The sequence below is a fragment of the Mugil cephalus genome, chromosome 7 (assembly GCF_022458985.1).
Source record: "Mugil cephalus isolate CIBA_MC_2020 chromosome 7, CIBA_Mcephalus_1.1, whole genome shotgun sequence".
Classification (NCBI taxonomy): domain Eukaryota; kingdom Metazoa; phylum Chordata; class Actinopteri; order Mugiliformes; family Mugilidae; genus Mugil; species Mugil cephalus.
In genome coordinates this window covers 12,732,615-12,753,696 of record NC_061776.1, presented here as the reverse complement: position 1 = coordinate 12,753,696, position 21,082 = coordinate 12,732,615, and the positions used below count along the sequence as shown (strand labels likewise).

At 41.7% G+C, this 21,082-nt stretch overlaps 3 protein-coding genes across 5 annotated transcripts; all 3 read right to left on the bottom strand.

Moving 5' to 3' along the window:
• Positions 1 to 3,346: 3,346 nt before the first annotated feature.
• Positions 3,347 to 8,896, bottom strand: ssx2ipa (synovial sarcoma, X breakpoint 2 interacting protein a). 2 transcript variants are annotated; one of them, XM_047590500.1, is made up of 14 exons: positions 8,596 to 8,896; positions 7,781 to 7,918; positions 7,398 to 7,561; positions 7,067 to 7,276; positions 6,623 to 6,733; positions 6,395 to 6,530; positions 6,233 to 6,308; positions 5,962 to 6,142; positions 5,621 to 5,768; positions 5,375 to 5,511; positions 4,728 to 4,901; positions 4,524 to 4,641; positions 4,172 to 4,325; positions 3,347 to 3,939 (listed from the first exon to the last, which is right to left on the bottom strand). In XM_047590500.1, the coding sequence occupies exons 2-14, from the start codon at positions 7,812 to 7,814 to the stop codon at positions 3,795 to 3,797; spliced, it is 1,788 nt and encodes a 595-aa protein (XP_047446456.1). In that variant the 5' UTR covers positions 7,815 to 7,918; positions 8,596 to 8,896; the 3' UTR covers positions 3,347 to 3,794. The 2 variants fall into 2 exon arrangements, with proteins under 2 accessions (XP_047446456.1, XP_047446455.1); XM_047590499.1 differs by having other exon boundaries at positions 8,600 to 8,896.
• Positions 8,897 to 10,361: 1,465 nt separating this feature from the next.
• mcoln3a (mucolipin TRP cation channel 3a) lies at positions 10,362 to 14,703 on the bottom strand. Of its 2 annotated transcripts, XM_047590131.1 has the most exons (13): positions 14,566 to 14,703; positions 13,981 to 14,376; positions 13,709 to 13,876; positions 13,470 to 13,623; positions 13,167 to 13,245; positions 12,994 to 13,090; positions 12,814 to 12,913; positions 12,608 to 12,720; positions 12,042 to 12,191; positions 11,858 to 11,959; positions 11,660 to 11,782; positions 11,377 to 11,583; positions 10,362 to 11,281 (listed from the first exon to the last, which is right to left on the bottom strand). In XM_047590131.1, exons 2-13 carry the CDS (start codon positions 14,200 to 14,202, stop codon positions 11,141 to 11,143), a joined length of 1,656 nt encoding a protein of 551 aa, XP_047446087.1. In that variant the 5' UTR covers positions 14,203 to 14,376; positions 14,566 to 14,703; the 3' UTR covers positions 10,362 to 11,140. The 2 variants fall into 2 exon arrangements, with proteins under 2 accessions (XP_047446087.1, XP_047446086.1); XM_047590130.1 differs by having other exon boundaries at positions 11,660 to 11,959.
• A 36-nt stretch (positions 14,704 to 14,739) lies between these two features.
• Positions 14,740 to 20,794, bottom strand: bcl10 (BCL10 immune signaling adaptor). The gene is made up of 3 exons (XM_047590134.1): positions 16,874 to 20,794; positions 16,163 to 16,451; positions 14,740 to 16,060 (listed from the first exon to the last, which is right to left on the bottom strand). The coding sequence occupies exons 1-3, from the start codon at positions 16,922 to 16,924 to the stop codon at positions 15,648 to 15,650; spliced, it is 753 nt and encodes a 250-aa protein (XP_047446090.1). The 5' UTR covers positions 16,925 to 20,794; the 3' UTR covers positions 14,740 to 15,647.
• Positions 20,795 to 21,082: the final 288 nt, after the last annotated feature.

The following is a 21,082-nucleotide window of genomic DNA, read 5'->3' as shown; positions in this document are numbered from 1 at the left end:
CACACACACACACACACACACACACAAAACATTAAAAAAACCCTCACACCTACAATAAGATTAAAATAAAGTAAATAGTATATGATAAAAGTGAAAGAAGTTATGTAACGTTCACTGTGGACTTCTTTACAATTCATACCCAGTAATTTACTGCTACCCAGCATTTACATACTGTTGTAAGATAAGTGTATTTTTGTACCTACTAGCCACTAGTAAAAGGAGTAATACAGTAAAAACAGTAATAATTACACATAGCACACTATATACATATATATATATATAAAGTATGGATGTATAACTGAGAATAATAAAACATAAACTTGAGATGTAAACTTAACTTGTCCCTTCACCTTCAATGTTTTGTATAAATGTACTGCAGGTTGGGGAACGTGATCCTTCAAAATCTAATGTCTGACATTAATTACATTCTTACAGCAGTATTACAATTAGTAAGTGTCCAACTAAAGTGGACACCTATGGCTTACACAGCTGAGCCCCAAAACAGTTTTCCATCCATCTTTTTGTCCTTCCATTGTACTAACTCTTTGACCTCATTATTTTAAATCTTCATTCAAATGAACAAAAATAAAAAAAAATATCTGATCACATTTTAAACCAGATACATGCATCACTTAACATAAAACACAAGAAATGTGTCGAATTCTTCCCAACTTCTTCATTTAGTTTATGGTTTATTCACTTCATTTATCCCAGAGTCATATTATCCCCGACATATAAGCTGTTTCTATTAATATTTCTAGGCTGCACTAATGTTTTGCATTATTAAGATGGTTTCCGCAAGCAGTGACCTTTCTATATTGTATGAAACAATAAACGAGCTAAAAAGAAAAGGGCACACAATAAAACCTTTGAGTAGTAAAGAATGTTTTTATTTCATTAAATACAAAAAAGTTCAGAACAGCGATGACTAAAATAGAACAATAGAAAAGGCACAATAATTTACTCAAAAATCACACTGTGCCATGAAAAATAAAACAGTTGTCTTTCGTCTACTGTGGTTGAAAATAGATGGTCTTCTTCCTGACATGACTCCAATGTGTTCGACACTTGAGAGATCCCGTGGCAGTATAATGGCTTGGCATGAGGAGCAGTGTTGAGGTCAACTTTTCCCTGTAGCATCAAAATGAAGGCCTGCAGAGAGGAAAAAAGAACAAAAGAATACATCCATGAGTCCATGGGATTTTATACTTAAAGGTTAATTTATTTTCACTCCTTCTACCTTTAAAGGATCACGAGGGTGAAATAAAATGAAGCACAGATTTTATCATTTACAGACCTATTATTATTTCTAAACAGTACAATAAAGTAGAAAAATGTAAAGTTGACAAACAACCAAACAGACAGATGGCAAATCAATTTCCAAATGAAAAGGCTAATATTACAGTGGGTTTCATTTTGCAGGAAACATACAGAGAGAAATCAGTCTCAGAATACATTAAAAATAAATTCTGACCCAGTCGGATCATCTTTCTCGCCCACAAATGTTTTGTGGTGATAGAGAGAAGAGCAGCAGCGTTGTAGACAATGGAGTTTAATTTGTTTACAACTGTACAGCTAGTGGGCTATCTAATTGTGAGGCTTTTTTTCCTCTGGTGAAACACGCCCCATCCATAATAATCCAAACCCTGTGTTACCAGACTCATATTTTTGTCCGGCTAAATTCAGCCATTCTTCAGACGTTTGCGTAAAGCTTGTCATAAAATATAACATCCACCTATTATTATAAGACACGAGTGAGCGAGAGTGTCCGTGTTTATGTATGAATGAATGGATGGATGGATGGATGGATGAATACTCACCAATGAATACAGTGGTTTCACAAGAAGGAGCAGACTTTCTGCGGCCTGAAGGGGTTGGTGCTGGAGGACACCCCGGTGAGCAGAGGGTCCTGCATGGCGTTCTGGATGCAGAACTGCTGCAGGTCCGTGGCAGCCTGCGACACCTGGTGACAAGAGGAAGCAAGATATAAGTGGACGATCTCTTACAATGAAACAATGAAAATTATTGTGTAATGACTCCAGTAGCGTGTGGAAAATAAACTCTTAAAAGAAGCTTAGAATCATTAGTTCTCCACTTAATTACGGTGCGCTGCAGTATTTGAGCTGGTTTAATTCTAGAAATCCCGCTGCCTCAATTTGATTGCAACCCAAAGGAGAAATACAGGGGAAAATACCACATACGTGGAGGATCATTTGCATCCACATGATCAAAAGATAAGTCTTTATTATCCCACAATTGAGGAAATCCATGTTGTTGGCAGCAGCGGTACAGAAACAACACTCACACAAACAGTGCACATATAGGTGGACTATGTATAAAAAATAAATAAATATGAGAGATATATTGCAAAGCAGAATACAAATAAGATTAAAAAAAATCAGATATGTACATCTACCAGTTGAGGACGCGGGCAGTGCAAAAAAATGCAGATACAAATATAAATGTACTGTATGAATAAACAACCCCACATTTACAATTCATGGGATTTACTACTTGCTTAGAGATTTCGACTCAATTCCCTTCCACCAAATAGAAGGAAAACGTGAAAAATGAATCGTACAACTTAAAAACTTCCTCTTCTGTGTAAACAACGCCCAGCTCGACGTCACGCTGCTGTTAGCATCAGCTAGCTTCGTTAGCCGAACCGAGATCAGGCTCGAGATTTCCTCCCGTGTTCCGCGCCAGCAAAACAACAAACCAGTTACTCACTTTCACTCTGTTTATGCTCGCCTCGAAGCGCAGCTGGTGTACCACCTTTTTCATGGCCACCAGGTTGGACGAAGACGACATTTTCTCCTCGTACGTGTGTGGTGTGTGTGTGTTTTTTGTGCGAAATGAAGCGTAGGGCGGTGGGTGGTGGGTGCGACTCCCTCTCGGCTGGACTCGAAGACAAAAGCAAAGATGACAACATCCGGATTCCGGGTTTTCAGCTGCGTTCGAGGGATGTGTTTTTTTTTTTTTTTTTTTTACTTTAATAGAAATACGGTAAATCCCATTGAAACATCTGTTATTAATATCGATCTATTACTAGCGAAATTTTACATTCATAAATGTGAGTTTGCACAAAAATAAATGTAATCATAAGGAATCAACTCTTAATCTTTGTCATCAATGTTTTCCTGTAAACGCCTAATGATACATTGTATTTTTTGTCGCGTAATTGTGTTTTGATGTGATCTGTGCTCTGTATTTGATACATTTTTAAACAAAGTTCTAAAAAAATAAAAAATAAAAATCATGATTCCGGATATTCACGCTCGTGACTCCTGCAGCTGCCATTGAAAAACACTAGGGGGCGACAGATTACAGAGAAGAAAAGTCGAACTTATTAATTAAAAAATATCTTTATTGTACAGTTACACTTGCGGAATAGACCAGCAGCAATCTAATTTCAATATATGCCGCTACTAAAAGTCATAATTTATAGATTATGTAAACATTAATGTTACTTTTGATTCAAAACTCAAGCATTTTGGTGTAATAAACATATAGGAAGTTATTTCTAACTACAATATGTTCAAGCCACTGCTTCATAGATACCCCCCCTCTGAATATAGCTTACAATCTCAGTTGTCAGTGTTGATTTGTGTAAGAAATGGCGGACGCATTAAAGTGCTTTCTTTGTTTGATCAGCTTTGGTGAATGATTTGTGTGTCCATAAAAAAAAAAAAAAAAAAAATCACAGGCGTTGATGGAATTCAGCCATGTATTGATGCCAAAGTCCAGTGCATCATTGCAGAGAAAAACAAAACAGAAAAAGGCACTGGAGTCCTTCAAGCGAGGCTGTTCTCATCTTCGTCCAAAGAGAAGATACTCAAGTCACTGCATCTAAGTCTGTTTTTTGACTTGACCCGGGTGTCGCCATCTTCAGTGGAGCTGGACTCCTGCCAGTGTCCTCGGTTCGAACGTCTGGAGGAACTGGAAATGGGAAAGATTAATGTGTGAAAAAGCACACACTGGTTTGTAGCATTCTTAAGGTATCAACGCACCAACACACACCCAACTCATCCCACCACTGACAGAACATGCTGAATTGGTGGTAAACCCAAAGAGAGGGGTCTGACTACTGCCCACGGTTTGGGACACGACACAAGAGCCGTGCACATGAAGCACAGACAACGTGAAATGTATTTTGGCGACTGAATAATACCTGCCGTCTGGAATCAGGCGAAGCGTCCGGTAAAGGTCGGTTGTGGATGGTACAGCAGCACTTTGTGAAGGTTTGGGAGAGGAAAACGAATTGTAGGTGGATGATTTACCCAGCTGAGCTTTCACTGAAGACATCCTGATCTCTGGCTCACTTCCTGCAGTACAGTGGATCATAAAATCACAAATTAATAACCCTAGTACCCATAGACAGTTAATATGTCATTATATTAAGTAAACTTAAACCAGGAGTTGCAGGTATAAAATAAATAAGACGGTTATTGTGCTACACATTACACATATTTGGATTAAGTATTGTCAAAAAAAAAAGTCCAGTGTGAGAGTAAGACACTTACTAATTGATAAGGCACTCTGACCATCCGACGAGGAACATCTCCTTCGGTCTGTAAAGGGAGTCATGTTCAAAAACTGATTCTTGAGCCAAGAAGCACGGTCCTCCTCAAAGGCCTTTTTCTGTGGATAAAACATTGAAATAAAACAGATGCAGTGACAATCCTCACAGCATACAACAAATTTAACTACGGTGATGACCCGAGTACCTCTCGCCCCAGACGAATAGCAGCTTCCGTGAAGTTCTTTCTCTCCCTCTCAAAGTTTCTCTTCTGCTCCTCAAAGAGCCTCCATTCCTCTTTGAGACGCTCCTTCTCCTCCAGCGTGTAGCAGTCATTAAGAAGAGCTGCAGTCTCCTCATCAAAGGATGTGTTGAGTTGTTGCTGCAAGAGTTTTACACTAAATTACTCATGCTGTTTCCAACTATAATGCTTTGTAGTAGGGCTGTTAAAATTAACGTGGATTAATCTGATAGAAGAATTTAATGCAACTAAGACATCTGCAGCGCAGAATGACTCTGAACATCTCTGGCAACTCATTCCAGGCAGTTTGTCCTGTAGGGTTACCGTTGCACATGGGCAAATGTGCAATTGATCCAATATCGGTAGGCTGACTGTTTAGTTATGTTCTTTTTGTTCTCAAATTTCCATCTTTATCGTTTGGCTCTGCTGCCTGTCACTACCAGATCAACTGCACATTTGCACACATAAAACTGCCTGATAAACTGCCCGAAATGAGTTGCCAGAGATGTTCAGAGTCATTCTGCGCTGCAAATGGGTTAATTCTGTTAAAAACATTATGTTTTGTCATGTATTGGCATAATCTTTACTAGTTTTAAAAACTAGAGGATGCTGACCTGTAGGAGCTGCTGTTGTGCATGAATGAACTCTTTGCATTGCTGGACTTCACGCCTCATCCGCTCCATCTCATCCTCGTGGGTCTCCAGAGGTATGACGTCTTTATTGGACTCCAGCTGATTCTGCACTTGAGATGCTAGGCAAGTAAAAAAAAAAACAGTGTTGATAAGTTAAAGAAACCCAACTTCTTTCTATGCATACTGTATTTCTAAAGTCACACTACACTGTGACTAAGCTGAATGTACCTTGACTGTCCAATTTCTCCATGTGGTTCCTGAGCTTCCTCCACTGTTGGCGGATGCTGTTGGTGAGCTGCTCCCTGGCATGCTCACAGGATTGGTCCAGAGCTTCCCTGCTGTTGTCACCTGCCTTCTCCTCTCCATCCGAATCACCCTGTCACAAAAAACAAGATAAAAATATATATACAGTTATATATACACAGTTTATTAGCCTATAAGCATCCCACTTAATCTGATACACATGGATAAGCTCACAGGTGAGGTTTAACCACGTGATGAATTAGGTTCATCAAGAGTTAACTACCCAGTGTTTTTATATATACAGTATCTGTGTGTGATGCAAATACCTGCTCCTGGCTGTCGTCAGCACTGGCTCCTCTGGCAGAAGCCTGACGTGGACTCAGGATATGTATCATCTCCTTTTTCATCTGCTGGAGGACTTTCTTGAGCTCAGCGTTCTCCAGCATCAGCGACCTCTGACTTGCCTCATAGTCACTGAGCAAGGACTTGTACATCTCACCCTCGTGGCTAAAAGATATCATTTTATAAATTACTTCACATAATTAATGATACACATTCCTCTGGTTCTAACATGTTACAAGGTGGCTTTCGTAATACCTGGCTGTCACTTTCGCAGTTTTCCAGTGGCTCCTTTTTCCATCCGATCGTCCCAAGGAGTTCAGTACGTCAATGGCTTTGGGGGAGAAAAAAATGTGAAGGCAATTTCATGAAAAAAAAAAAAAATCTATACAAAGACTTTCCAAAGACAAGCGCGTTTACCTAGTTTCTTATCTTTTCTGTCAACCAGTAATTGACTGAGGCGCTCCTTGAGCTTTGCAGCTTCTCTCTCTTTCCTCTTGGCATCATGACTGTACTGAGAGGCACGGCTCGCGATGATACTCTGGAGTTTCTGAACCTGTACAGGAACATTTAACCGTGGGAGTTTATCAGGTCTGTGCACACTCAAACAAAATCAACAGATGCAACATTAGCTTTTAAAAAGAATACCTCATCTTTTTCTGTTTTCAAGCAGCTCTGTAAAGTCTTGATTTTCAGTTGGAGCTGCCTCTCCGTCTCATGCAGACCAGACTTCTCCCTAATAGAGAGTTCCAACTGATCCTGGAACGAAATATATAGAACACACTATAATTATACTGATAATTTTCATATGTGTGGGGTCAGTTTTCACCTTATGTTTAACCTAGAAAACCGAGATGGCAATACCATGTTCATTTTTATAATATTTATTCCTATGTTCCATATATATATATGTCTTAATTTCATTGTGTCTGCATCTAATGTTGTACAGTTGAATTACAACAAAATTGACACCAAAGAGATGTGCTATCGTTGTGCTGTTATTAAAATGACAGAAAGAAAAATATGTTGCCTTGTCTCAAAACTGAACTAAAAATAACCCGGCAACCCGGAGATAGTTCTAATAATACACGCCTTGAGCCTGGAATTGTTCATCTGTATGTGCTCCAAGGTGCTGGATTTCTTCAGCTGTTCTTTCTCGAGCTCCTCGAGGTTGCACATGTTTCGCCTGTGAAGCTGTAGGAGCTCGTACATGGCATTCAGAGCTGGCACTGCGCTCAGGCCGGCTCCCCCTTGTGAGGCGGCCTCGATGCATGTGGAAGAGAGGCCCAGTGAGGCGAGCTCCTGTCAAACAAAGAGGTCTCGTGTCATTGTCCTGTATCAAAAAACTCTCCGGAGGAAACAAAACATGTGAACACGCCGCAAAATAAAGAGTGTTAACAAGTCATCCTGAGCATTTTCATACCTGACTGATGTATGAAATGCACTGAGGAATGTTATCCTCTGTGCAGAAGGCACTTATCACGTTGTAGGAGCTTTTGAACAGAGGCAAAGAATACATTGACACAAGGTTGTTCTGTCTCGAGGGCGACATTGTTGCATGTGATATGCTGGAGATCTCACAGTTTTCTGAAAATAGAGAAAGGGAGATTATATTAACAGCAGTCAAAGTACATCATGCTGCCCTACTCTCTCTCTCACAGAAGGGTTTGAATTAGGTTGCAGCTCTAAATGAGAACAAAAATGTGGGTCACCTCTGGCGGAGCCCAAAAAAAAAAAAAGAATAGCCGGCGGGGGCCTTTCTATTCTTGAAATATAATCTGGCACTGCAAGCGCGGAGAAAGTTACCCATAGATGTCTCGGTTGTCCACCACTCTCCCATATCACCGGAACATCAGGGCACAAGGATGCGCGGTCATGAGTTATCGCCGGGGAGGTGGATTAGCAGCCAGGCGGCGGATCAGAGGAGCCCACTGGAACAGAGCCCTGCAAACGGCGCATCAAGCAATGAGGCAGACAAGCAAAACAGATAATCCGGGCTTCAACCACGCAGGATTAGCCGTCAGATGTGCGCCAAGCGGGGGCTACGTTGGGGTTTAAGAGAGGCCTCCTACTGGCTGCTGGCATCTAAATTGCAGGATGGTAAATTGATCTCAACCTCAAGCTGAAGGATTTATAAATAAAAAAAAACGAGAATCCTTTTGAGACTAAATCTGAGAGTGTGTTATTGTTTTTTCTTTTGACATTTTTCGCCCCCTGGACAGTGTTAGGATATTGACTTGCTTTGTGAAACAGGCTGAACCAGATACCAAAGTAAATGGACCACTCCTATTACTTTACTGTGTGCGAGGAGGAGAAGAAGCCATGTTGAAGTGCATCTGAAAACTTTCTCCAAGCCTCTTATCAAGAAACCCAGGAAACATGTGCAGCTTTTATCTAAAGCCACCCCGAGCGAGGAGGAGATAAAGTCAAGTGCACATTTACTTACTGTAAATTGTTTATTTATATTCAGGAGCACTAGAAGAACATATACAAACACATTGTATAGTCTGCAACGTTTGCTAACCAACAGTGTTATTAGCAACTTCAGTGGGTTCGCACACACGACATTACTGATTTTAATTTAATTTACTGAGAGACAGCTCGTAATTATATATACTCACTTACAGGGCGTGAAGTGGGTCAGCTAAATCCGACGGTTTCCGAGTTCGTGGGTAAAATTAACCTTAATGGAAAACATCTGCGACTGTCGAGGCGAGCCCGGTCCTCATCCTGTCAGCAGCGGCTACTATGACTAAGAAAAAAAAAAAAACCAATTTCAAAGTCAACGCAGCCCCAACAGAGACTAACACGACAGGTTTATATAGTAGGTAGGTAGGTGGGTCGGCTCCTCCTGTTCCTGCTGCTCCTGTGTTTTTTTGAAGTTGCTCCTCCGCTGTCCTACAACCAAGCTGAGCTGTTATTGGAGGCGCCGTTGTCAAGCAACCAGTGTGTGAGCCGCGGATTGGACATGCGCAGTGCACGATTATGCAAATATGGTCAGGTGTCAGGGTCAGGTTTTCACCACCAGGCGGCACTGCGATGACTGCAGCGCCCTGCGCCCCAAGGTGTACTAAAGATATAATATACGGCTCTGTGCACCACCCTGTGCACCGCCAGAGCTGTTTATTAAAAGACATAATATACGGCTCTGTGCACCACCCCCGTGGGAGCAGGAGGGTCAGCAACAGCCCGCAGGACTTGGCTCAACGAAATGTATCATCGAATCACGTGCTTTCACTAATACAGTAGTGTCGTTTACACTCACTTGTCAACTTATTAGACACACCACAGTGACTTTAATGTTTTATAACAGCGATTCCCAAACCTGCGGGCCGCGGTCCCCTGGTGGGCCGCGAAGGTTCTGCAACACTGTATGTCATATTTTATTTTAAAAGGAAAAAGCCATTAGTAAGAGCGTGATGTTTTAATTTTGTTTCTGTTACTCCGTGCTCTAAGAACTCACCATGTGCAATAATTTCCCACTGTGCAATGCCCCACATTTAATGCTATTATAGAGCAACAACTCGGAATACAGGTTCACTTATACTTGTACATATTGCTAAATATATTGCTAAATATATTCCTTATAAATATATTTCTTATATTTTTTACATTCATGCATGTATTCTTACTATATTTGCCTATTTACTCTTATTGCATACATGGCTGGGATCAGGATTAGTAAGTAATTCTGATTCTGTTATTGCTTTTGCTTAAATTGAAGTTTCATGTGACTTTACATCATCTTTAAATCAGGTTTGTGTTTATTTGTAAGCCTATTGATTTAATGGGCTTCTTTTGATAATTGGATTTTGTCTGGATCTGATAATGGATGTTAAATCGGTACATGTGAGAATGTATTTGTCCGTTGTTGAAGGATACCATTATTTATGAATCATTTATGAATTAACTTCTCACAGACACCCTTTGCTCGTCATTTCTGAATGTATGCGTGGTCCTGATGGAAAACTCTAATGCTGAAGGTGTTGCAACATGTTACAGATGTTGTGTTTGCGACTGTTTAGTTTCCAAAACGCTTCTCCTGTGTTCAGTTCAGTCCTTTATGGTCAATCCTCAATAAAACAAAACGTACTCTGAGAACTCATTATGTGGCCTTTGTATTTATTATTTATACTTAAAAGTCTTTGGGAACCACTGCATTATAATATCTGAGTACTGCATTAAATCCTAGCTTCACAAAGGTTGTGGTATTTAGGAAATTATTTAACTGTGTTTTCATTTTAGAGGCCGTGGTTTGTACTGCTGAACTGCGCTATTGTACTTTCTTTTATTTTGGGCTTTTTGTGTTCACTGAAGTGTTTCTTGTGCTACTTCAACATGAACTGGACATTTTGACAGCCACAAAGAAGGGTTTAGTGCAGGATGATTATACTAGAAAGCCTTTATTTTCATTCATTCATTCATTCATTCATTCATTCATATTTTCTAGTAAACATCTGCACCGACAACACTTTCTGCTTACTATAAGAATATGCAAAAACTCTAATACAAAGATGCCAGTTAAAATGAAAACAGATTTACAGTGAGAGTCAAGATCAGTTTAAATGGCAAACGCACACATATACACAAGGAATAAGGCTGCTAGTAATAAGGTGTCAATATTAACTATATGTTATTCCAATTTATTTGGGCACAAAGAAGGAATTTAAATGAAATTTCTGTTTTCTAAGCCACATTACAGTCACTTTTAATAAATGCACTTTCATCCACATGGATTATAAACAGGGCATTGTCATGCTTATGAAAAGACAAGAATATCTTTGTTGTTGTGCAGTCATGTGGAAATTCCTCTTGGTTATTATTTTTTTTTTCTACCCTTGATAGTGTGTGAAGACTCTTTCTTATAAAGCCGCGCACTAGTTTTGAATGTCTCACCCAACTAATGAGGAAATGTTTGCGGTGCATATTCACACTTTAATGATTAACATCAAAACGTTACAGTGGTTCTTTTGTGGTGACTGTAACATCTAACCATGGGGTCCTTTAAACAGTGTTCAACAGAGAAGGATTGAGTGATTCAGAAAGTTACATTACATACATAAAGTAAAAGTTCTCTTATCACTCATTGATGCACAGTAATTAAAGACTCCTTTCAGCACTGAGGGTCATTTTTCAGTCCTTTGAAGCAAAAACCCAGGAGACACTTCATCCAAAGCAGCCACATGGAGATAAACAGCAGTTCGATGGCTCTTCAGCAGTCTGGTATCTTCCAGACTCTGGCTGGTCCCTGCACTCTGCTATGAAGACCTGGAGCTGGGACACCGGCTCCTTGTCTTGCTGCTGGAGCTGCAAAAGAGCCATTGTGAAAACAAATAAATAAATAAATAAAACCCAGGTTCAAGGAGGAATCACCGCCTACAGGATATTTGCGGGTATCTGACCTTGATGGTTTCATAGGTGTCGTTGATGAGAGCGATGAACAGGCTGAGCACCATGTAGATGAAGATGGAGATGAAGGAGTAGAGGTAAAGTCTGCTGAAAAACCACACCACGTAGGACTTGTCCCTCATCTTCAGGAAGGTCGCGAACATGTCGTCGCCGTTGAGCAGAGAGAAGAGGCACTCCGACACCTTGTCGAGCGTCCGGAACTGGAAGGAAACATTTTGATATTGAGGCTTGAACGCCACGCCTACTCTTACTACAGGTTGATCATGACTGTCGTACTTTCTCGTGGTAAGGCCCGAGGACGATCCAGCCACAGAAGCAGTACCCCAGGTAGATCATGGCCGCGCAGCAGCAGAACCTGAACACGTTCGGCAACGCCGCCCTCAGAGTTAGGATTAAGATCTGGAAAGAAATGAGCGGCCTCAGTTTCTCTTTGTATGCTAGTTCACTTAAAAGCAGTTCCATGGAAGTCCTTACGTTGTACTTCTTGAAGAAACCGAAGTAGCGAATCACGCCGACCCACACGAGCATTGTGGCTGTTCCCAACAAGATACTACACACATCATAGTTTGTCAGGAACTGTAAAAAAAAACAACAAAAAAAGGGATTTTAGATCATTTAGACCAATGTTTTGCTTTCTGAACCAGGCCAAAGCACAAACCTTTGTCTGTATTCCGATTTTCAGCACAGATCCAGCGATGGTCAGCGTGTCGCTGACGATGATGAGGATGTACCAGCCATTCAGGAACTCCATGCGTTCGGACCAAGTCACAATTTTATTGTAGTAGGCGTGGAAGAATATGTTGAACTCCTGCATAAGAGAAATCAAAACTCTAAAGAAACACACACAGACTAATGACTCATTCCCGCACACAGCAGCTGGATTGTTTCAGTATTTTGGGACAACTAATGCAAAATTGTGACAGGTATAATGAAAAGGCACATTTTTCACAAATCACCTAATAGCATAGTTTCCTACGTCATTTTCTGACTTTCTTCAAAAGCCAATTATGCTATTGGCTATTATAACACAATGTATGAATTTAGAGAACCTGCTTTTTAGATTTTTTTTTCTAGATTGCTGTTGCATAAAATAATCACATTTAAATTCTCTGTGCTTCAAAACCCTGACACAAATTGCTGAGAACCCCCTTATTCCTCAGCTGCAGTAGCTCTGGCCTTTGCCTCGGCGGCCGGTCTAAAACTAAAATCCTGCTCACGACTCACAAACTGAAGTTGGATGCCGTTGATGACGGACCGTGTGCAGAGGATGAAAGAGGTGAAACATGCGAGGATGACCATGGAATCAAAGGACAGGAGGAGATAATCGTTCTTCCCAGCTAAAAACAACAACAGCAACAGAAAAATAAGACAAGATTTCTGCAAAAAACGAGACATCAACTGCCCAGAAAAACCACCAGTATAAAACTCACAGGTGCCTTCCACGTTCCAGTCTCTGCACTCATAAATTGCGACATCGTTCACAATGTCCACGTTTATCTTTCCGCTGTGCGCGCGGTTGTCGAACATTATCTGGAAACAAAGGACGTGGTTATTGCTGCCTAAAAGCTCGGGGCCGAGGGCGTGGCCACGTTCAGACGTCAGTCACTAACCATTGTGTGAAAGTCATAACAGTCTGGCAGCTCGTGGTGCCGCACAGTCTGCAGATTGATGGTTTTCAGAGTCAGGTAGACGTTCACTGATAGCAGCCTGGACACGCAGACACAAATTAGCAAGCAGCACTGAAATCAACCTGGCATGAAACCACTGCTTTCGGCTGAGTCACCTTTTGAAATCTAAAGAGAAGTTTGTCATCAAAGTGCCGTTGTCCGGCGACATCCCAACTGGGTGTATGGAAATACAATCTGTGTGGAGGAAATACAGTTTAGTTGATGAATAATTCACACCGATCCCTCTAAATAAGTTGCTTTCGGCTGAGCAGGTTTCCTCTTTTAAAAGTCACAAGTCTGTATTGTGATTATTTTCCATTGGATGAATCATGGATGAATCAGCTTCTATGAATACACCGCACAGGAAAAAAATGAAACCCAGAGCTAGCTATTGAATAATTCTTGAAATCTTTAAATACCTTTATCAATGTGTGGATCAATGTCAAAGGTGTCGTTTCCAGGATCAATGCTGCTGTTTCTGTAAACTACTTGACAGACAGACAGAGGCGTGTACTCGCCATCAATCCTCTCATATGCAAGATTACCTACTGTCAGGTTCTGGAGATTGGTGTACTGAAAAAACATCAAACAAAAGGAAAGTGACACACACATTTAATGCGGTCGAATGTGCTTTAAAGTGTTGTTAAATGTTCGGTACCCTGTCGATAATGTAGTGGATGTGATCGTACACGTCAGCTTTCGTGTACAGTGCGTAGCCTCCCAGACGGTGATCCTTGTATCCTTTGAGGAACAGTTGTCTGAATGTCATCAGATTCTCATTTTTGAAGGTGACCATCATTTCGTTGCTGAGGCCAAACGAGACCAACTGCGTGTAAAAAACACACACAAAAAAAACAAAAAAATTAAAAAAAAGCTGGCTAGCTTGTTTATACGTAGAAAAAACAGTAAAGAAACTATTCTATACACTACCTGGAATGTGATGATGGCGATTTTCAATATCTGTAACATCAGCTTCCATGGATACCGACCCCTGGCTCTGTACTTCTCACAGGGGTTCATGAAGAAGTATTTGAGCCTCCGCCTGAAGTCCTCCACCGCCTCTGAATCCAAAGCATGAGCACCCCATCTGCCCTGTCCGTTCAGCCTCCTCTCCTCGGACCTCGCGGCCACCAGCGACTCAGACTCCTCCATTAGACCGAGGTGCACGACAGGAAAGCGCAACCTTCTTCTTTTTGCTCCCTTTGCATCTGAAACCTTTAGGTGAGACGTGCTGAGCCATTCCTGTCATTCTGATGTTTATCAAACTGGTTCTCCGGCTCGTGACCGCCGCTGTCAACTCTCTGAAATCTCTTTCAGGAGCGAATACTAATTGAACAACAAGATAAATAATAGAAAATGATGATTGTAGTTCTTCCCACTAGCTTATTGCAGCAAAAATGCCTCAAACTAGAAACTAAAATGGGCCAAATTACTAAAAATGATATTTTTTCCCCAATAGTTACTTTTTTTCTTTTAGTCAAATTAAGTCAACATACGTAATATAAAAACAATTACCTTTAAGCACCTGCTGCACGCCATTGATCCAAAAAGCAACTGGTGCAACACCCCGGTGCCTCGACAGCCTACGGTGCAGTTAGTCACCACAGCCAGCCTCCACCACAGTGACCCGTCACTCCCGTGCGTCACTTTGAGCTTTTCCAAAACAAAAATACAACTCTGCGCACTCACTCCAAAGCCAAGCCTTTTAATGCAATAATAGTTCAACTTTCATTTCGAGAGGAGTCTCGCTAGAAGTCAACACGGATCTTTTATTCTCATCAGCCACAGAGCTGCCAGTGTAAAACACAAGTTGAATTCATATATAAAACCTTTGGCGTGCGACAGGTCGTTGGACGTGACCTGTGAATGAAGACAGAAGTCTGGACGTGGCTTGTATTTCACATTATGAATTTCAAGACCTCTGTAGTGCCAACGATGTAACACAACTCTCAGGACTTAATGCACGGAAGAAAAACAAAAAAAAAGAGAGAGAGAGAGAACACAATTTCTGGTCACAGGTAGACAAGCTTATTACATTTCATGTATGCTCAAGTAGTCATTCCAGTGTACAGAACATAAGTTTATTCTCACAGTGGTCAGTCTGTAGTGAATATGTGTCCTCCACCTACAGAAAATCAAACCTTTGAGAGAGTAGAAAAAGCTCCGGCGGGGGCATCTAACTGTGATATGCTTTGAGTAAACTGTCTGGCAAGCACGGAAACCTATCACATCTTCTTATTTCCCATATTCATTATACTTAGAGAAACTTCCTGTACATTTGTTTGAACATGTTCCTATTTTTAAAACTAAAAGTATCACTTTGGCCTCATCCCCAACACTAAGGTAACAAACTGGCACCAGTCACAAATACCTTCCAATATTACCCCAGGCCCAGTGATGAAATGCCCCCACTTCCTCTTTATAACATTGCTTCGCATAGTGGTGATATGTAGTACATCGTATGTGCGGCAATTTCTCAGAAACTGCCCAATTAAAGGCGAGACGAACACCTAAAAAGAGACGACGGGGGTGTCCGTGAGTGAGCTGAATGGTTGAGGATTCTGTTGGTTTGGTCCCTTTAAACGCATGAGAACTTGTTAGAAGATGCTCCGGTGTGATGTCGGAGTGAGCGAGCGCGACCGCAGGGGTTGGAAATTGGGGTCCCCCCCGTTGCTGGTGCACCCCGGCGTCGTGGTATCCATGTTGGACGGGGCTTCGAGGACGACCTCGTCCGGCAGCGGCGGAGCTCCCGGGTCGCCGGGCTTCGGCAGGCTGGAGGAGGTCGTGGAGGAGGCCGCGGCCATGCTGACGCCCCCCACGGAGGGAAAGTCTCCGGGTTTCTGTAGCGACGGCAGGTTGAGCGAGGCCGCCACATCCGAAGTGGAGGGGCTTCGCTCTCCGTCGGGGTGGAAGAGCAGGGTGGAGTTGTTTGAAAACGTGGTGAGGAGGTCAGTGGAGGTTGTGCTGGGAGGGCTGAGGGTGGTGTCAGATGAGGAACTGGAAGCCCCAGCTGTTGCACGACAGAAGAAGATGAGGAAATGAGAATGAATGTCAAATTAGAGACCCCTCGGCATTAAGCTACACAAACGCCCCACGATTTGACACCACTAACCTCTGAGCGACTCCAGTTTCTCGTTTTTGGCCCTCTGCACCTCGTCCGTGATCTTGGTGATGATGAAGTTTTGCGAGCGCAGCTCCCGGATGGAGTCAACCAAGGCGTCCAGGCCGCGGGGGTTCTCCGCCAGGATGTCCAGCAGCGTGGCCGTCCTCTTCGTCTGGGTGGTCCTGCAGCTGATTTCCTCGGCGTCGTCCCGCGTCAGGATCCTGCGAGAGCGCAGGTAGTCCAGGTGGCGATCCGCTCTGATCTTGTCGCAGAGGTAGTGCCGCAGCCTGGTCAGCACCTGGAGAAACACATCAGATGTGCAGGTGAGGAACAATGAGGGGAGAAAAAAAAAGTGTGAAGGGCTTTAAGAGGAGGGGGCAACTCTCTGCACACAGGGTCCAAGTTTTCGAACCCAGGACTAAAATCACTTATAGTTCTGCTCTCTGTGGCACATTGTAATAGTATATCTCAGAATTAACTTGTGTTATCTCTTCTGATGAGACAAACTGTGCAAGATTGCAGTATTATTGTCAAATCTTACAGAGGATGTTGGATGTTGATGTGGGTACATAGAGGGTGTGGTGAAGCATTTCCTCCTTTTAACAGGCCTAACGCCAAACAAGGTACACATATTTTGTAGGTAACCCAAATGAGGCACACCGCAGCTCATCAGAGACATTATTCGTTTGGTTATTGGTTTAGCTGAGCTATGATACTCACGTCTTTCTTTATCTCTGCCATTTCATCTTCAGTTAGGTGAGGAGCATCCATCACTCTCACCCGCGAAGTGAAAATCCAGGTGTTCCGGGTAAAGACCGACGACTAAAATCACTTAATAAACGCGTAACGATGACATGAACCGCACAGATGAATTTACTACAAGCGTTCAACTGTGTCACGCCGCGTTGTTTTGTCGGTAAACGGCGGCGTGTCCACTCTCCATTCAACTTTTGTGTCTCAAGAGCGGAGGAAAATCCCCGGACTTCCTGATTGTGTCGAGGTTTAACGACGTCAACGAGAGAAGAGAGAAGTTCACACGGTTCACGCTCAGAGACACATCACGTTAGCTGCACGCAAACAAAACAAATATAGAAATATTTAACGCGAAAGTTACCAGGGCAGGTGTAAACTTTTTTTAAACTTTCCTCGCTTTCACTGCCGCTGATTTATTTCTCACGTTTCGTGTGTTTCCGACGCAGGTGAGGCTGTTCACAGTAATTCCGCTGGGTGTCGCTGTTACACCAGTAGTTACAGTCAGTAGTTTATTTAGTGACGTTTTGTATTCCCACATTTATATTTTTCAAAAAGAAGCTAAAAACAACTCCACAACACCTACAACCGGACCGATCAGCCATAACATTAAAACCCCTGACACGAGAATTAAATAACATTGACCTGTGCCATCCACCTAGACTATACCAGGCACCCCCGGTCCATAGCAATGACACTCCTTGAGGGCAGCAGCCACCCCCAACAACACTAATATTCACATATAGATGTAGTTGTAGATGTATGTCATAGCAATACAAATGTGATGTACTGGGACTTGCACACTGGAATACAGTGGCACAAACTACACTGATGCTCTTTTACAAGTTATGAGTTTGGTGTGTACAAGATGTAGATGTGTGTGCCAGTTTACCTGAGGTAAATAACAACATTACTTCAGAAATTTCTACATTCATAATGACTCTACAATTACTTTGGGGTCAGCAGTTTATTTGTGTGTCAAAATGTTAAAACGACTCCGCAACACCTCAAACTGAAAGCTTCACAGTGTCCCTAAAAACTTCAACATCTCTTTGAAACAGTACCAGAAATGCTTAATATTAATGTAGGAACCCCAGAAGAAGTTATTGCTTTGGTGTAAGCTAGGTTGCACATGCTAACCTGGTACCTGTAGTGTCCAGTGAATGTATCCGAGCTACACACACAGTTTTCATCCAAGAGTTTGGACGCTTTCGTATCTTTTTTTGGTAGTATGTGAAGTTGTTTCAAAAATCTAGGATCCATATTTCCCCTGTAGTTTAGTTAGGTTGTAGTTAGTTTGCCTGTTGTAGTGTTTGTTGTCATCGACCACTTTTTGACACCAACTTTCTCATGACCCGCTTTAACAGTATTAATATTTTAATGTTTTAGCTGGCTGATAACTATTTTATATGGAAACTTGGTTAGGGTCAAGCTTCAGGGTAAGATGGCCTTTAAAGGTCAAGTGCCCTTTCGATGTCCGGTGTTTCAAAGGTCAGACTGTTTCGGGAGATTGTTGCCTTTACATAAGAAAAAAAGGAAAAGTTCAAAGACAACAAAGCCTCCACAGAAACCAACAATACATGCCCACTTTTCTCCAGAAAGGCTTCAGGACACCTGACGTCATTCGCTGGAAAACAGCAGAAAGCAGCAGCCTGGAAATATCGCACAGTCAGCTGTGAGGGTCTGACATGAACCCAGTGTACTGACTCAAGAGCGGAAAACTGGGGACAAAGAAAGGGAGGAATTAATAGAAATGATGTAACGAACTGGATTTTCTGTGCTATCTGCACAGCCCCTGCAGACATTCCTGTCTGTGACACTGACGATGACCTGCTCTCACATAACAGCCCACTGTGGTTTTACACAGACTTCCACTGCAGCAGTTTCCATTCCCTGGAGCTAATCTCAACAGGACGCAGAATTCAAACCACAGATTTTGATTATTTTTACCTCTTTTTTTCCCACTCATAGTTTAACATACGACGTGAAACAAAAAGATTTATTTGACCACCCTCAGCCTCCAATCAACTGTCAGAGATACTTAATTTAAATTAGATTCTGCCTGGTGATACTGCACATCCAACCTTGAAATTGATCAAATATCAATTAAGTAATTAAGTTAAAAGCCCAGTCTTGCCAGTAGGATAATATCTAAAATGGGCCAGAGATATTAGGTAAATTGCAACATGAAGGAAAAGGCAGCAAATATGTGTATTTTTGTTTGTACTGTAAATGTTTTAAACACTTTCAATGCTAAATTGTGTCTTTGTTGTGAGCATGGAGCTTCAGCCAGTCAATAGGCTTCTGAAAGAGCTTGCTTGACTTGCTTAAATTTCAATAAGAATAAATGTACAAATGTTCCCCTGCATGGTTTGACATGATAATCTAAACCGCTGAAGGGATTACACTTTTACAGGAATATAATTGCAGTTGTCTTCTAACATAACAGACAGTTCACATATATGTTCATGGATCTCGTAGTTTTTATTTGCCAGTACATGACACAATAGTGATTCATTTTTAATCTGTGTTTAGGCCTTTTCAGCACTTTGTTATGTTAATGGAACTGGTCATGATTGGGTTCGACATCATGTGTTTATTTACATTTACTTGTATTTATCCAAACGCAGACAGTTATGGAATAAATACTAAGTTCTCTGACTCTATTGAATGACATCATGTCCTTAGCGTAGTAATCTTTCCCATCTTTCATCATCCATCGATATGACATGCATCCTCCAATAGAAGAGAGATAATTATTGGGTTTCCAAACGTGGCATCTGCTCCTTTAAGTTAGGTTAGGCCTGTTTAAGTTCTGTAGAGGAATATGAAGAGTATTTGTGACTTTAAACAAAGAGTTTTATACTAGCATGAGAAAAGTATACCACATTCACATGCAGCTCCGTGGATGTGGGACATCCAAAATCATTTCCAAGTCCTTCAAAGCCACATTTTATATCCAACGTGCCTCTTACCTAACACGGTTCTGCAAATTCTTCATATTGCAGCTGTGGCGGCAAGAGTTTCCACTCCAAACCACAACAGTCAGCGATTTCCAGGCATCGGTGAATATACCGAGCTCGAGCTTGTTCGCTCTTCATCTGCTCGAACTGGCGCTGCCTCAAACTGGCCTTTGTAACCTCAGTTAGATAAGAAGGAGGCAGTGCCAGTCGTCTCAGCCTCTTGTTCTCACAGGTTATAATGAAACGGAAAGCCATTTTTTCCCCCTCCCCATTGTTCTTTGATGTGGATGGAGGAGGATGCTTTTTTATCTTGGCAGCTATTTCAAAGAAACATGAACTGTTCATCCTGAGAGGAATGTTGCTTCAGGCCTCGCTTAAGTTTTCTTCCCTTCTTTCTCTTTGGTATGTTTCTCATTCTGGATGCTCTCATCCAAACTGAACAAAGGATTTCTGAGGTTCAAACATTCCAGGAGGCTTTCGTCTTCTTTTCGAGAAACTTAAGTCAAAAGTTAATCCAAACTCTGATCCGCCCGCGCCCTGATGGGTGACCGATGGGAATTTCATCTGTGACTTAACACTATAGCGCGGTTAGAAAGTACGGCCTCCGATCACAGACAACGTGCGACAGTCTAAACACGGCTTCAACCGAGATAGAAACTCAGTCGGGCGTAGAAATATTTAGCCTTTCTTTAATATTTATGTCAGAACTCGTGGTGCGCTCACTTGCATAGGGCACGTTATGAAATATGTCAGGCATCAGCTATAAATGCATGTCTTTAGTTTCCTGCGAAACCACCATAAGCTGTATCGACAGGTCTCATTGAGGCTAAAACATCTTTTCCAGATATCTGGATGACAGTGTAGCTAATAAAACACATCAGTAGGTATTTGGGATTAGTAAGACCTAAGAAGTATAAAAACTAAGCATCATCTTTGAACAGGAAGTAGTTTTTGGAAAAAGTTATGTCCTCATATGTGGACGCAGGGATTATTTCACTGTATATTATAATAAAGTCACCAATATGTCAGAAAATATAAAAGTGACTGAATATAAAAAGACAGGATTGCAAATCATGAATTCCCAACAGCCTCAAAGGAGTATTTGCTAAGTTATAGCTTGTTACTATTGATAGCTTGCATGTCATATTAAACTAGAAATGTTAATAGTCATAAATAAGTTTCAACTCTAAAATCTGATGAGGTTTTGCACTTTTGT

Coding starts and splice junctions, on each gene's coding strand:
- ssx2ipa (XM_047590500.1), bottom strand. CDS start 7,814: ATGGGAGAGTGGTGGACAACCGAGACATCTATGG. Junction 6,734..7,066: donor TGAACAATTCCAGGCTCAAG/GCGTGTATTATT, acceptor ATTTCGTTCCAG/GATCAGTTGGAACTCTCTAT. Junction 6,309..6,394: donor CAGAAAAGATAAGAAACTAG/GTAAACGCGCTT, acceptor TCTCCCCCAAAG/CCATTGACGTACTGAACTCC.
- mcoln3a (XM_047590130.1), bottom strand. CDS start 14,202: ATGGAGGAGTCTGAGTCGCTGGTGGCCGCGAGGTCCGAGGAGAGGAGG. Junction 13,246..13,469: donor TGATCCACACATTGATAAAG/GTATTTAAAGAT, acceptor TCCTCCACACAG/ATTGTATTTCCATACACCCA. Junction 11,584..11,659: donor TCGGGCCTTACCACGAGAAA/GTACGACAGTCA, acceptor GTTTCCTTCCAG/TTCCGGACGCTCGACAAGGT.
- bcl10 (XM_047590134.1), bottom strand. CDS start 16,924: ATGGATGCTCCTCACCTAACTGAAGATGAAATGGCAGAGATAAAGAAA. Junction 16,452..16,873: donor TGGCAGAGATAAAGAAAGAC/GTGAGTATCATA, acceptor GTGTTTCTCCAG/GTGCTGACCAGGCTGCGGCA. Junction 16,061..16,162: donor GAAACTGGAGTCGCTCAGAG/GTTAGTGGTGTC, acceptor GTCGTGCAACAG/CTGGGGCTTCCAGTTCCTCA.